The 13,830-nt window shown below is 41.8% G+C and overlaps 1 protein-coding gene and 1 long non-coding RNA gene across 2 annotated transcripts in view; one reads left to right on the top strand and one right to left on the bottom strand.

Moving 5' to 3' along the window:
• LOC138910616 (uncharacterized) overlaps positions 1–13,830 on the top strand; it is a 204,624-nt gene that overhangs the window by 132,116 nt on the left and 58,678 nt on the right. The window lies entirely within an intron of this gene.
• LOC104089691 (nuclear matrix constituent protein 1-like) lies at positions 9,298–13,600 on the bottom strand. The gene is made up of 2 exons (XM_009594646.4): positions 13,300–13,600; positions 9,298–11,772 (listed from the first exon to the last, which is right to left on the bottom strand). The coding sequence occupies exons 1-2, from the start codon at positions 13,531–13,533 to the stop codon at positions 9,520–9,522; spliced, it is 2,487 nt and encodes an 828-aa protein (XP_009592941.1). The 5' UTR covers positions 13,534–13,600; the 3' UTR covers positions 9,298–9,519.

Here is a 13,830-nt window from a genome sequence, read left to right as displayed (position 1 = left end):
TGCCAAGGCCGAATCCGATGTCGAAAAGGCAAAGGCCGATGCGGATGCGCTCGTGGCCGTCTATCGGTCCGATGCTGAAGCTGCCCAAGTCCAGGCAAGAGAGGCAGCTGAGTCCGCCGATATTCGAGCGCATTGGGTCGCCGAACTTGCTAAGTGCTGATCTAGAAGGGAAACTCTCGAGGAGATCCATGCTCGTGGCTTCGATCTCGCTGAAGAGATAAATATGGCCAAAGAACTCGAAGCTGATGCTGAAGCTCTGGTTTCTGATGGCGATGACGATGACGATGGGAGCAAGAGTGGATCCGAAAACGAGGGGGCTGATAAAGAAGAGATCGCTCCTGACCGAGAAGTTTAGTTCTTAGTGTTTACGTTATAATGCAGATAAATTTGTATATAGACATATCTCCTTTTTTGCCGACTTGCTTCCGTTTTTGTTTCCTGTCTTGTGAGGACTTTACTCACGCCTTATGAATGTTTTCACAATGATTTAAATAACTGGATCAGATTTGGACTTCGTAGCCTCTGCAATCGAGCGAGCACTTACTGAAACTTGGAGCGATATAGCCTTTAGGCTTATTAGTTGTCAATGGTTCGATTTTGAAGAAACATAGCCCGCAGGCGTAATGGTCGAGTGAGTGTTTGCTCGAACCCGAAATAAAAATAGCCCGTAGGCTTAATGGAGTGATCAATTCAAACTCGAAGTAGTGTAGCCCGTAGGCGTAATGGTCGAGTGAATGTTAGCTCGAACTCGAAATAAAAGTAGCCCGTAGGCTTAATAGTCGAGTGAGTGTGCTCGAACTCGAAATAAAAATAGCCCGTAGGCTTAGTCGAGTGAATGATTCAAACTCGAAATAGTGTAGCCCGTAGGCGTAATGGTCGAGTGAGTGTTAGCTCGAACTCGAAATAAAAGTAGTCCGTAGGCTTAATGGTCGAGTGAGTGTGATCGCACTCGAAATAAAAATAGCTCGTAGGCTTAGTTGAGTGAATGATTCAAATTCGAAGTAGTGTAGCCCGTAGGCATAATGGTCGAGTGAGTGTTAGCTCGAACTCAAAATAAAAGTAGCCCGTAGGCTTAATGGTCGAGTGAGTATTTTCGAACTCGAAACAAAAAGAGCTCGTAGGCTTAGTCGAGTGAATGATTCAAACTCGAAGTAGTGTAGCCCGTAGGCGTAATGGTCGATTGAGTGTTAGCTCGAACTTGAAATAAAAGTAGCCCGTAGGCTTAATGGTCGAGTGAGTGTTTTCGAACTCGAAATAAAAATAGCCCGTAGGCTTAGTCGAGTGAATGATTCAAACTCGAAGTAGTGTAGCCCGTAGGCATAATGGTCGAGTGAGTGTTAGCTCGAACTCGAAATAAAAAGAGCCCGTAGGCATAGTCGAGTGAATGATCCAAACTCGAAGTAGTATAGCCCGTAGGCATAATGGTCGAGTTTATCTTATTTCTGATTGCATAATAAATCTCAAAATAGAGGAATTTTCCTTGTATATAATAAGCCGATAAAGAAGAGAACTTTCTTCGCACGTTATTACACGCCTGGGTTCGGGCCAATCTATATGAGCATGGTTCGCTTCGACCATTTGGCTCTTACAATTTTTCCTATTGGAACCCTGTTGTTGTGAAATAACTTCCTTGCGAGGCTCGAATATTGTTATAAATGTTGTACGATCAATGGTTGCCTCATTAAAAACCTTGCCGAAAAACCCATTTGGGATAAAACCGGTCTAAGGGAAAAAGAGTGCAACACGTGCTTTCAAGCGAGAGAGCCATCTTAGCCCTTGTTCGGACTTCTGCAGGGGTCAGTTTTGAGATATAAACGAATATGGAAAGGTTGTACTTTAGCAATAGTACCGTTTTAGATGTGATACATTCCAGCTGCTTGATAGCTTTTTGCCGTTTATAATGCCGAGCCTGTACGATCCCTTTCCGATGTTCTCGAGCACCTGATATGGTCCTTCCCAATTCGGTCCTAGTTTTCCTTCGTTCGAATTTCGGGTATTGATGGTAATTTTTCTTAACACTAAGTCCCCAGACTTGAAATGGCGGAGCTTGGTTCTTCAGTTATAATATCTTTAGATTCGCTGCTTTTGGGCGGCCAATTGGACGAGAGCAGCTTCTCGTCTTTCGTCCGATAGTTCGAGGCTGGTATTTATAGCCTCGTTATTTGATTCTTCTATCGCGAATCAAAATATGGCACTGGGTTCACCAACTTCGACTGGTATCAATGCTTCGGACCCATATACTAAGGAGAATGGGGTCGCCCCTATACTGGATTTTGACGTCATCCGATATGCCCAAAGGACTTCGGGCAAGGATTTCTCTCCATTTCCCTTTAGCGTCGTTCAACCTTTTCTTTAAGTTTTGAATGACAGATTTGTTCGTTGATTCGGCCTGTCCATTCCCACTGGGGTGGTATGGCGTCGATAGTATCCTTCTTATCTTGTGGTCTTCGAGGAATCTCGTTACTTTGCTGCCAACGAATTGTTTTCTGTTGTCACACACTATTTTGGCGGGTATCCCGAATCGGCATATGATATGATCCCAAATAAAGTCTATAACTTCTTTCTCTCTTATTTTTTCGAACGCCTGCGCTTCAACCCATTTAGAAAAATAGTCAGTCATAAATAAAATGAATTTGGCTTTACCTGGGGTCGATGGCAGAGGGCCGATGATATCCATTCCCCATTTCATGAACGACCATGGGGATAGGACTGAGTGGAGTTGCTCTCCGGGTTGGTGGATCATCGGTGCAAATCTTTGACATTTGTCACACTTACGAACAAATTCCTTCGCATCTTTGCCCATATCGATCCAATAATACCCTGCTCTGATTATTTTTCGAACTAATGTATCGGCTCCAGAGTGATTCCCGCAAGTACCCTCGTGCACTTCCCGTAGGATATAATTGGTATCTCCCGGACCCAAGCATACTGCCAACGGTCCATCGAACGTTCTTCGGTACAGCATTCCGTCTGAAGCCAACGTGAATCGAGCAGCTTTAGTCCATAGGGTTCTGGAATCTTTAGGGTCCGATGGGAGTTTTTTGCTCTTCTAGTATTCAATATACTTGTTTCTCCAATCCCAGGTTAAGCTTGTAGAATTTATTTCGGCGTGACCTTCTTCGATTACCGATCTCGAAAGTTGAACAACATTCCCCGAGCCCGAATCATCTACCTCGACCGACGACCCCAAATTTGCAAGTGCATCGACCTCATTATTCTGTTCCCTCGGTACATGCCGTAAAGTCCATCATTTGAAATGGTGCAAAGTGACAAGCAGTTTATCTAAATACCTTTGCATTCTACCTTCTCGAACTTCGAAGGTTTTGTTTACTTGACTCACCACCAGCAAGGAGTCGCAATTGGCTTCAATGACTTCTGTTCCCAAGTTTCTAGCTAGCTCGAGACCTGCAATCATGACTTCATATTCGGCCTCATTGTTAGTCAACCTGATAGTTTTAATAGATTGCCTAATAGTACTACCCGTGGGTGGTTTCAAAACTATGCCCAGCCCGGACCCTTTTACGTTCGAAGCCCCGTCCGTAAAAAGGATCCATACCCCTGATGATGTACCCGATTTCAATAGTTCTTTTTCGACTTCGGGTACGAGGGTTGGCGTGAAATTGGCCACGAAGTCTGCTAAAATTTGAGACTTGATGGCCGTACGGGGTTGATATTCGATATCGTACCCACTGAGTTCGACGGCCCATTTGGCCAGTCGGCCTGATAACTCGGGTTTGTGCAAAATATTACGAAGCGGGTAAGTGGTTAACACACATATGGGATGACATTGAAAGTACGTCCTTAACTTTCTTGAGGCGCTTATCAGTGCAAGTGCCAATTTTTCTAGGAGCGGATATCTAGTTTCCGCTTCTCCTAAGGTTCAACTCGTATAATAAACGGGGAATTACGTACCTTGCTCCTCTCGAACTAGGACACCGCTTACGGTGACTTCCGATACTGCCAAGTACAAACAAAATTTTTCGTTTGTTTTTGGAGTGTGAAGTAGTGGTGGGCTTGATAGATATTGCTTTAGTTCCTCTAATGTTTGTTGGCACTCCGGGGTCCAAGCAAAATCTTTCTTCTTTTTGAGTAGAGAGAAGAATTTGTGACTTCGGTCAGATGATCTTGAGATGAATCGGCTTAAGGCTGTAATCCGACCCGTTAGCCTTTGTACGGCCTTCACGTTGTCCACAACGACGATGTCTTCGATGGCCTTGATTTTATGGGGGTTAATCTCTATTCCCCGAAGTGACACCATGAAGCCGAGGAACTTGCCCGAACCGACCCCGAAAGCACATTTCTCGGGGTTGAGCTTCATGTTGTATTTCCTTAAAATCTCAAACGTTTCCTGGAAATGAGACAAATGGTCCTCTGCGCGCAGGGACTTAACTAACATGTCATCAATATAAACTTCTATTGATTTTCCTATTTGTTCTTCGAACATTTTATTTACTAGGCGTTGGTAAGTAGCCCCTGCATTTTTTAGCCCGAAGGGCATCATATTATAACAATACGTTCCATATTTGGTGACAAATAAAGTCTTTTCCTGGTCCTCTGGGTTCATCTGGATTTGATTATACCCGAAATAAGCATCGAGAAAAGTGAGGATCTCGTGGCCGGCCGTGGCATCGATTATGCGATCGATGTTGGGCAGCGGAAAGGAATCTTTGGGGCACGCTTTGTTCAAATCCTTATAGTCCACACACATTCTAAGTTTGTTCCCTTTTTTAGGGACTACAACTACGTTGGCTAGCCATTCGGGATATTTCACCTCCCGAATGGACCCTACTTTGAGAAGCTTGGTTACCTCGCTTTTTATGAACGCGTGCTTTTTCTCAGACCGGGGTCTTCTCTTTTGCTTCACCGGTCTGAACCTGGGGTCCAAACTTAGCCGATCGTTATGTCCGGCGGGATACCTGTTATATCTAAATGGGACCAGGCAAAACAATCGATGTTATCGATAAGAAATTGAACGAGTTTCTTCCTGAGTTCGGGGCTCAACCCCGTTCCCAAGTATACCTTTCACTCGGGCCAGTGTTCGATTAATATGACTTGCTCTAGTTCCTCGATTGTTGATTTGGTGGCATCGGAGTCATTGGAAATCATGAAAGATCGGGGGACACTTTGATCATCATCCTCTTCGATCTTCTGGTTGTCTGGCTGGGTCGAAGCCGATGTCTGTGATTGCTATTTGGTGTCCCGTTCTCCTTCCGAGCCCGATCCTTTTATCGGTGAAAGTGAGGACATTGGTTTAGCTTCGTCGACGGTGAACATTTCCTTTGCGGCTGGCTATTCTCCGTACACCGTTTTGACACCTCCCGATGTCGGGAATTTGAGGGCCTAGTGTAGGGTCGAAGGTACAGCTCTCATGTTGTGGATCCATGGCCTTCCGAAAAGGGCATTATATCTCATATCGCCTTCGATCACATAAAACTTTGTTTCCTGGATGGTTTCGGCCACGTTTATTGGTAGGATTATCTCATCCTTGGTGGTTTCGCATGCCATATTGAACCCGTTTAGGACCAGAGTTGCGGGTATGATCTGATCTTGTAGGCCGAGTTGCTCTACTACCTTCAATCAGATGATGTTGGCCGAGCTACCTGGATCGATTAACACACGCTTAATTTTAGTTTTATTCATGAGTACGGATATTACCAGTGCATCGTTATGAGGTTGGATGACCCCCTCTGCATCTTCATCATCAAAGGGCAAAGTCCCCATGGGTGCGTAATCTTGAGTCCGAGATCATTTTTCCCTCACCGTCAATATTTTAGTGCGTTTAAGTACTGGTCCCTGAGGGGTATCGATGCCTCTGATGATCATGTGGATGACGTGCTGCGGTTCTTCTTGCTCATTTTTCTTGCTGAAATCCCTGCTTTTAAAATGGTTCTTCGCCCTATCACTTAGAAATTCCCGAAGGTGCCCTTTGTTAAACAAGCGAGCTATTTCCTCCCTTAGTTGCTTACAATCTTCCGTTATGTGGCCATGGGTACCATGATATTCGCACGTTTGATTGGGATTTCTTCGGGTAGGATCGGTCTGCATGGGTCGAGGCCATTTAGTGTCTTTGGTGCGTCCGATGGCTGACACGAGAGCGGATGCACCAACACTGAAGTTATATTCTAATAATCGAGGTGCTTCTATAGGATCAACATATTTATCAAAGCCGCTCTTACTCATAAGCCCCCGAGAATTTTGTCCTCGATCGATCCTTCGACTATTCCAAACTGCATTGCATTTGTTCACCCGATCTGCGACATACGGTCGATATCGGTCTCTGTTCGACCTTTATTCTCTGTCGATCTCCTTTTGATTTTTAGTAACTGTCCTGTTCTGATGAACGGGTCCGTACGGAGATCCCAACTGATCATCCTCGACCCTAATTTTCGATTGGTATCGTTTATGTACATCTGGCCACATTATCGCCGGATACTCGATCAAATTTTGTTTTAGCCGATGTGATGCTGTCGAACTAAGCTCGTTCAACCCTTGGGTGAAAGCTTGTACGGCCCAATCGTCTGTGACCGGGGGTAATTCCATGCGTTCCATTTGAAATCAGGATACGAATTCCCTCAGCATTTCAACCTCCCTTTGCTTTACTTTGAAGAGGTCTGATTTCCTTGTTGCAACCTTTATGGCACCAGCATGTGCCTTTACGAACGAATTTGCTAACATGGCAAAAAAATCGATGGAATTCGGTGGTAAATTGTGGTACGAGATCATCGCTCCCTTCGAGAGGGTCTCCCCCAACTTTTTCAACAACACAGATTCGATCTCATCGTCTTCCAAATCGTTGCCTTTTATGGCACATGTGCAAGAGGTGACATGTTCATTAGGATCGGTCGTACCGTTGTATTTTGGAATTTCGGGCATACGGAATATTTTGGGGATTGGCTTCGGTACCGCACTCGACGGAAAAGGCTTTTGTATGAATGTTTTCGAATCAAGCCCCTTTATCATTGGTGGAGCCCCCGAGATTTGATCGACCCCTGGAATTGTACGTTTCCACCCTCTTGTCGTTGGCTTCGACTTGTTTTGTGAGTTCTTCGAGTAATTTAGTAATTCCGGAAGTAGTCCCCGATTCTTGCTCGTTAGATTTCACTATGGCGGGCTCTGTTCTGGGGGTGACTTCCCGAAGTGGATTGGAATCCGGCTTGCTTTGTGCACGAGTTTGGCTTTGTAGCTGAGCTATCGCTACTTGTTGGGCTTGTAGTATCTCGAAGATCATACGTAAGCTGGCCCCGATTTCTCCCGTGTTTTGGGTATCTCGGGCTACAGATCGAGTACCGCCCTGAATGCTTCTTTCTGGTTCGGAGCGCTGATTTGCCTCCAAAGCTATTTGTGAATTGACATCCAGTGGTATTTCGGCTCGAATTTCGGGTACTTCGATTTGAGCCTCGGTGCCATCTTGAAGGCCGGCTTCGTAATCGATTGGTGAAGCCATTTGATTGGTAGTTATTCGCAGCTGATCCGAAATTCAAGATGTTTTCGGAAATGAGTGCAAGGCACAATGGCGTGTTTTTTCAGATTTGTATCAAATAACCACTGTTATCCTCGGGCCCACGGTGAGCGCCAAACTGTTTACCCAAAAAATGGATAGAGTTGAATTTATACGCAGTTCCGAGGATATGTGGCGTAACTTGACACAAAATATAAGGATTAATAGAAATGTAAATATAGATTGGAGAGAATGCGAAATAGGTAAGGTTATCAGGAACAAAGAGTCTTGGGATTCAACAAATAGAATCAATGTAAGAAATCTGAATGAACAATTCTTTACTGCAGAAAAATATAGCACTCTTATTACAATGTAAGCCTGAAAAACTTGTCCTACAGAAATAGTAACCAAGCCCTTTTATAGTGGAGGGATTCGGCTCTAAGCATAATAAAATAAACATCCAGTGGAAGACCCATGATAAGTCAGTTTTTTCATAATTTCTACCAAGATTCTCTCTAGTGGGATTGCAACGGCTTTTGTCTGCGAGCTCGATCTTGCTTAGAACCCTCGTTTTTGGTTTGAGCTTGATTTCGGCTCGAACTCATGATCTTGGTTCGAGCCCGATCCTGGCTCGAGCCCTCGAATTGATTCGAGGTCAATGTCGGTTGGTATCTGGATTATCAGCATGGTAGATCTACTCTGCATCATGGTTTGATTTTGATTCGAGCTCGGTAATGATATCGAACTTGACACGGATCGGCCTCCCCAGGTTCGAGGATAGTTTGTTCCACCTTCTGGATCTCACTTTGATAAATAATCGTTTGAACTCGATCGAACGTACTAAGGTCGAAACCTATTTCGACCATATACATTAATATGAATTATTAGTTTAAATAAGAAAAATTGTTTGTACATATTAACTTTGATGGAACTGAACTTTGGCAGGTTGAATCGAAGGGAAACAAGCTTTAATCAAAAATCAAAATCGAACTGAGCTAAAGTACAGATTTTTGAATTGAGCTTTAATAAAAAAAAACTGTTTCACATTTTTGAATATCAAAATCTAGAAAAAGGTAAGAAGTAATCTAATAAATAAACAGATTTCTCCGATATTACTTTTTTTAAATCAGTATACCCCTTTTCCTTTGAATTAAGTAGGGACGGACACGCAAATAAGCATGAAAAAGTCAAAGACGGAAGAAAATTAAGGGGGTTTCGATTAAAAAAAAGTGATTTTTTTTCAAGAGAAGTAACAGTAACAGTAACAATAAAAATGATAATATTTATTTTAAATTTTTGATGGTAATGGAAATCATCATTATTTCTATGATTATTCCGTTGAACTGTATTTAATTGAAAAAGGTGCTTACATTCAGTGCATTTACTATACATTGGCAAGTAGTTCAATACAATGTTTTTTTTAATGGATGGTGACGTCCCCATTGCTATACTTGGTTCAAATGTCTCGTCATTTTGGTAAACTCCTTTATTTATTTATTTTTTTGCTTTTGTTTAGTTGGGAATAAATGAAGATAATTGTATATTTATTAGCTAATCCAAACTGCATACTGGAAAATTAACATAAGTAAAAAATTAAAATTAAAAGGTCCACCCATGAATCATGAACATGACATTATCTCAAGAAGACCATGTTATAAGAAATTCAAGCTTCAACAGTATAATAACTGTAAGAAAATAATCTTTATCTTTTAAGTATCAAGAAAATGTCCAGGTTGATAGTATGTATAGGAAAAAAATCCAAGTAAATCACTAAAAACTCCATCTTACTTCAATAAACCTTAAACAATCAAAGTCTTCTTTCTTCCAACTATAGAACAAAATTAAAAAGAAAAGAGAACTTCAAGCGATTAATAAATAATGTTATAGCTTCTTTCAAGTATGTGTGACACTCAAGTTATTAGCTTGAATTACTATATTGTACCTCTACTGTGCAGGGCCAAGTTTGAAAACATAAGAGAACTACAAGCAACTACTGTTATTCACTAACATTTGAACTTCTGGGATTTATCTCAATTTATACCATTAATCATCTTAAGATTCAAGGAATTGCAATTCTCACTTTACTGTGTCTTCCTAGGCCTTCCTAGACTTCGACCATTTTGTTTCTTCTTTGACTTCTTAGATACTCCCAACTTCTTCAAAATTGTAGTACCTGGTTTGGCCCCGTCATCATTGCCCTTGGAGATCCTCCCACGACGCTTTTGTATTTGTTGCTTGAAGTGCACCTCATGCTGAGGATCATTCGAACATAATACCTCCTCATTTGTTCTTTTATCAGGCAACACCTCCTCATTTGTTGCCAGAGCCGAAACTGTACTAGTACCTAATTTGGCCTCATCCTCCTTGTACTTAGGAGGCCTCCGACGAAGCTGACGTTTTGGTTGCTCCAAGTGCACCTCATGCTGAGGATCAGTCAAATTCAACGCCTCCTCACTTGTTGCCAATGCCAAAGGTTCTTCCAATTGTACTAAATGTTTATCTGCTGAGGCACAGAATGGCAATGGTTTAACTTCAGAGGTACTTACTGATTTAGGTTCAGATCGGTCTCTGCTCCAGCGCTTCAGTTGTCTTTGTTCACGATCAGTTTGAGATGACATCTCAATCGACACTGCCTCAAATCCTATAGAATCATCATCCGCGTTGAGCTTCTCCAGGGTAGATGTCCCTTCTTCCAGCTGCTGCTTCTTTTCAGATGATGGTTCAACCATTGCAAGTACAGTCTCGTGAGATTCTTCCATCTTTGACAGTTCTATCAGCTGCTGCGCCTCTCTTTTGTCTAAACTCCCGTGAGTATCTGGAGTTATCATTTCATTTAGCAGAGCTCCTGTCTTCTTACTGAGGTCACAAGGTTTATCTACCTGCTGCTTAATTTCAAGTGAATTCTCTTGCTCTAGATGTTTCAAGGCAAACAAATCTGTCGATGATGCGGGTTGAGTTATGATCGCTTTTAGCTGAGTTCTTGTCCTTTTTCTCCGAATGGGCAGCTGCTTGGGTTCTGATGAGCTCTTCTCTTGCTCTAGCTGTTTCGAGGCAAATAGTTGAGTTCTGGACCCTTTTTTTAGCTGACTTCTTGTCAGTCTTCTCGGAACGGACAGCTGCTGCTTGGGTTCTGATGGTGCTAACTGCACTTGCCTTGTGCCTCCGTCTGATATATGCTGCTCCCGCTGCTGACATTGCAAAGTCAAAACTAGTGGTTCATTTTGAGTTACTGTTCCTATCCTTCGCGCGTTGTTGATATTCTTCAATTGCTGCAAAGCATCGTGCTTTTTTTGCTGATTCTTAGTCTTCAACAAATCCTCAGCAACAAGCTCATCTTCTAGCCTTTCAGTTTGTTGATTCTGGTTTAAGGACAATACAGTTGCTGATGACATAGATCCATCATTGGTGTGTTGATACTCCCTCTGCTGCTTTAGACGCTCTTTAGACTGTTTTGATGCATCAGACAAGTCATCAATTCTAGGTTCAACAGAATCTTCCTTCGCGGAGTCCAAACCAACTGATGCAGAGTTATTTGCTGTGGCATCCTCCACAACCACAAACTCAAAACCTGGAGGTGCTTGAGGACTTAATATTTGAGGCAGGTTATCTTCAGGTTGTTCAGTTTCCAGTGAATATAAACTACATATGTCAGCTGTTTCCTCAACTCCGCTGAGACTAAGCTTCGGTTGCTGCAATTTCACATCATCTAAATGCTCAGATCCTGCCTTACTACGTACACCACTCTCACTAGAAACAAAAGATTGCAGTGGTCCTTCAAACTGTTGCTTCCCTTTCTGTTTATGTAATCTGATCTTTAGACCTCCTTTGGGAAGTACTTTATTTCCGGTTACACCATTTTGCCTTGCACTTAATTGCCCTTCTTCTTTATCTGTGTTCGGTTCATAATGATGCCCATTCAACTCCCTGCGTATTCCATTTTGTTGCCCATGATTGACTACATTTTGTTGCTCATCCAACTTGTTCTTCTCTTCTTTAACAACTTTTACATCATCATGCTTTTTCTCTTCCTTTTCCTTGCGCCGCCGCTTCTTTGGTTTAATCTCCCAACCCCACCTTCCCTTCCTCTTCTTGTACTTCCTCTTGCTTTTTGCTTTTGGATTCAAGCTATTGTTGCCACTACCAGCAAGCAAAAAGCGCCCTCCTCCGTCAACCATAAGAATTTCACCATTTTCAGACAGCTTCTGTAGATGATGTTTCAGCAGGAACATATGAGCCACTGGCAAATTGTCATATTCTTCCTTGATAAACTTAGATATTGAGTCTTCACTCGAACCTCCTTCTTCATCCAATTCCTGCAACGCCCTTTGAATCATCTATAACAATAAGAAAACATTTGATTAGACCATAAAGGAAAATCTTCAACTATGTGGAAACTGAGGATTCAAAACTATTCACTGTTACTCCTTAAGAGATGAATGGGAAGAAGAGAAATTGCTTATCAACTCTCCGAGATCTGAACTTGCGTTGCTACTTTGATTAATCAAGCTCTTAATTAAGAGAAAAACTTTCAAAAGCAAATCTTTTTGGCTAGTGTTTGAGGAAGATATTAACATTATAATAACAAAAGAAATCTCACTTTTCCAGATGATACATATGAATCCAATAGCATGAAATGAATAGGATTGATAAGAATCTGACAAACACGCATTAACAAAAATGAGAATAACTATTTCCTTTTTTTCAAAAGAGTAATAATATAGTCTTGAGACAAAAGCCCCAACAAACAATCATGGAAAAAATTCTCTGATATCTGGACTCATACACATAGGCAGGCTAACTATCCCAGCATTCAAAATAAAAACTAAAATCCAAGAATTCATTTTTTTCAGCAGATACACATTGATAAATATTGTCCAACTATTCACCAAACTTAATAATACAGACACGCAAACCCCCACCCATATATACATCTCATACAATGGAACCCCTACCCATCATTAAGTAAAACAAGACAATGTATTTTTACAAAGGAAATCAGAACTCGCTTCGGTGCTAAAATCCCAGAACTTGGGCACCCCAAATTTACTACTCGTCCTTAAGTAGCTACAGTTTCAATAGCTTAATAACTTGGGTCATCTAGCCCTAGGGCTTTGGTCTAGTGGTATGAGCGACCTTGTAATGTGTGGGTTAGGTACCGGTCACAAGCTCCATCCGAACCACAGACAAAAGTCCGGTATTTAACGGAAGAAGGACATAGAGGCGGCCCCATCAGTGGAGGAGCTAGAAATTCACACCTACGACTTGAACATGTGACCTCAAGCAATTTTTGAACCTCTTTACTACTACACTATAATCTTTTTCTATGTCAAGGGGATTGAATAGTTCATATATAATCACGTATAATTTTTCACAACCTCTGGCCCCATTATTCACCGAGTTTCAAACCACGCACCACGGATTGCTTGGTTATTAAAAAAAATTGAGTCATCTAAAGAGGTAATCCCTCCTCCAATTGACCCCTTCTTTTTTCCCCGGGGCCAGCCTGCACACACCTCGACTAATTGCGCACCTCGACTAATTCCACGGGATACATGATACCTCCCACCGGCAGAAGGTATCAGGTAACTCTATCCCACTAGCAACAAGTACCAGGTAACTCTATCCACCAACACTTACACATATGGGACCTGGGATTTGAACTTGAGACCTCATGATTCTCAATCCGACCACCTTGGATGCCTTCTTTATAAATCATTGACAGATTACCATTTTTTCTTTTTTCTGTCTCTAATTCTATAAATAATTAAGTTCACAAATACTTTCATAAAAGATTGCAGTAAAACATTGTACCCACTGACTAAAAATCATGAAATAATCACATATTAGTATGAAAAACTTACCCAAGAATAAGGAGGATGATCAGGGGTAGTATTTAGAGAAGAAAGGAAATGGGAAAGGCGTTGTTGAAGAATGTAGTTCTGGGTCGGTGATAATGGCCCATTTGGTTCACTGTTTGACAGTTTCAATATGGCTTCTCTCAATTTGTCCATGCCTACTGCTTTCTTCCACACATTGTTGTGGCTACAAAAAGTAGGGTTTTTGGAAGTGATTTGATGAGTAATTGACAGATCCATAACTTGTGGGATTCGGTTTGTTTGGAATTCTAGACAAGTTTTATTTGGTCCTGTACAATTGGAAATATTCCTTGTGTTTTTATTGCCTTTTTAGGGAAACAATTCTTTAACATCGCCACGTTTTCGTATGCTATTACCAACACTAACGCATCACAATTAATTAGGGCATTTTTAGACGGTGTCGATTCGTTTAAACAAATGTCAATATTACTTCAATTTCCTTAGCAATATTTCAATTTTTAACATATGTTTTATTTTACGTCTGACCGAAACAATAAGGTCTTAAAACTTTCAGTA

Source organism: Nicotiana tomentosiformis, chromosome 4 (assembly GCF_000390325.3).
Source record: "Nicotiana tomentosiformis chromosome 4, ASM39032v3, whole genome shotgun sequence".
In the NCBI taxonomy this organism is placed as follows: Eukaryota; Viridiplantae; Streptophyta; class Magnoliopsida; order Solanales; family Solanaceae; genus Nicotiana; species Nicotiana tomentosiformis.
This window is presented reverse-complemented; position numbering and strand designations above follow the sequence as displayed.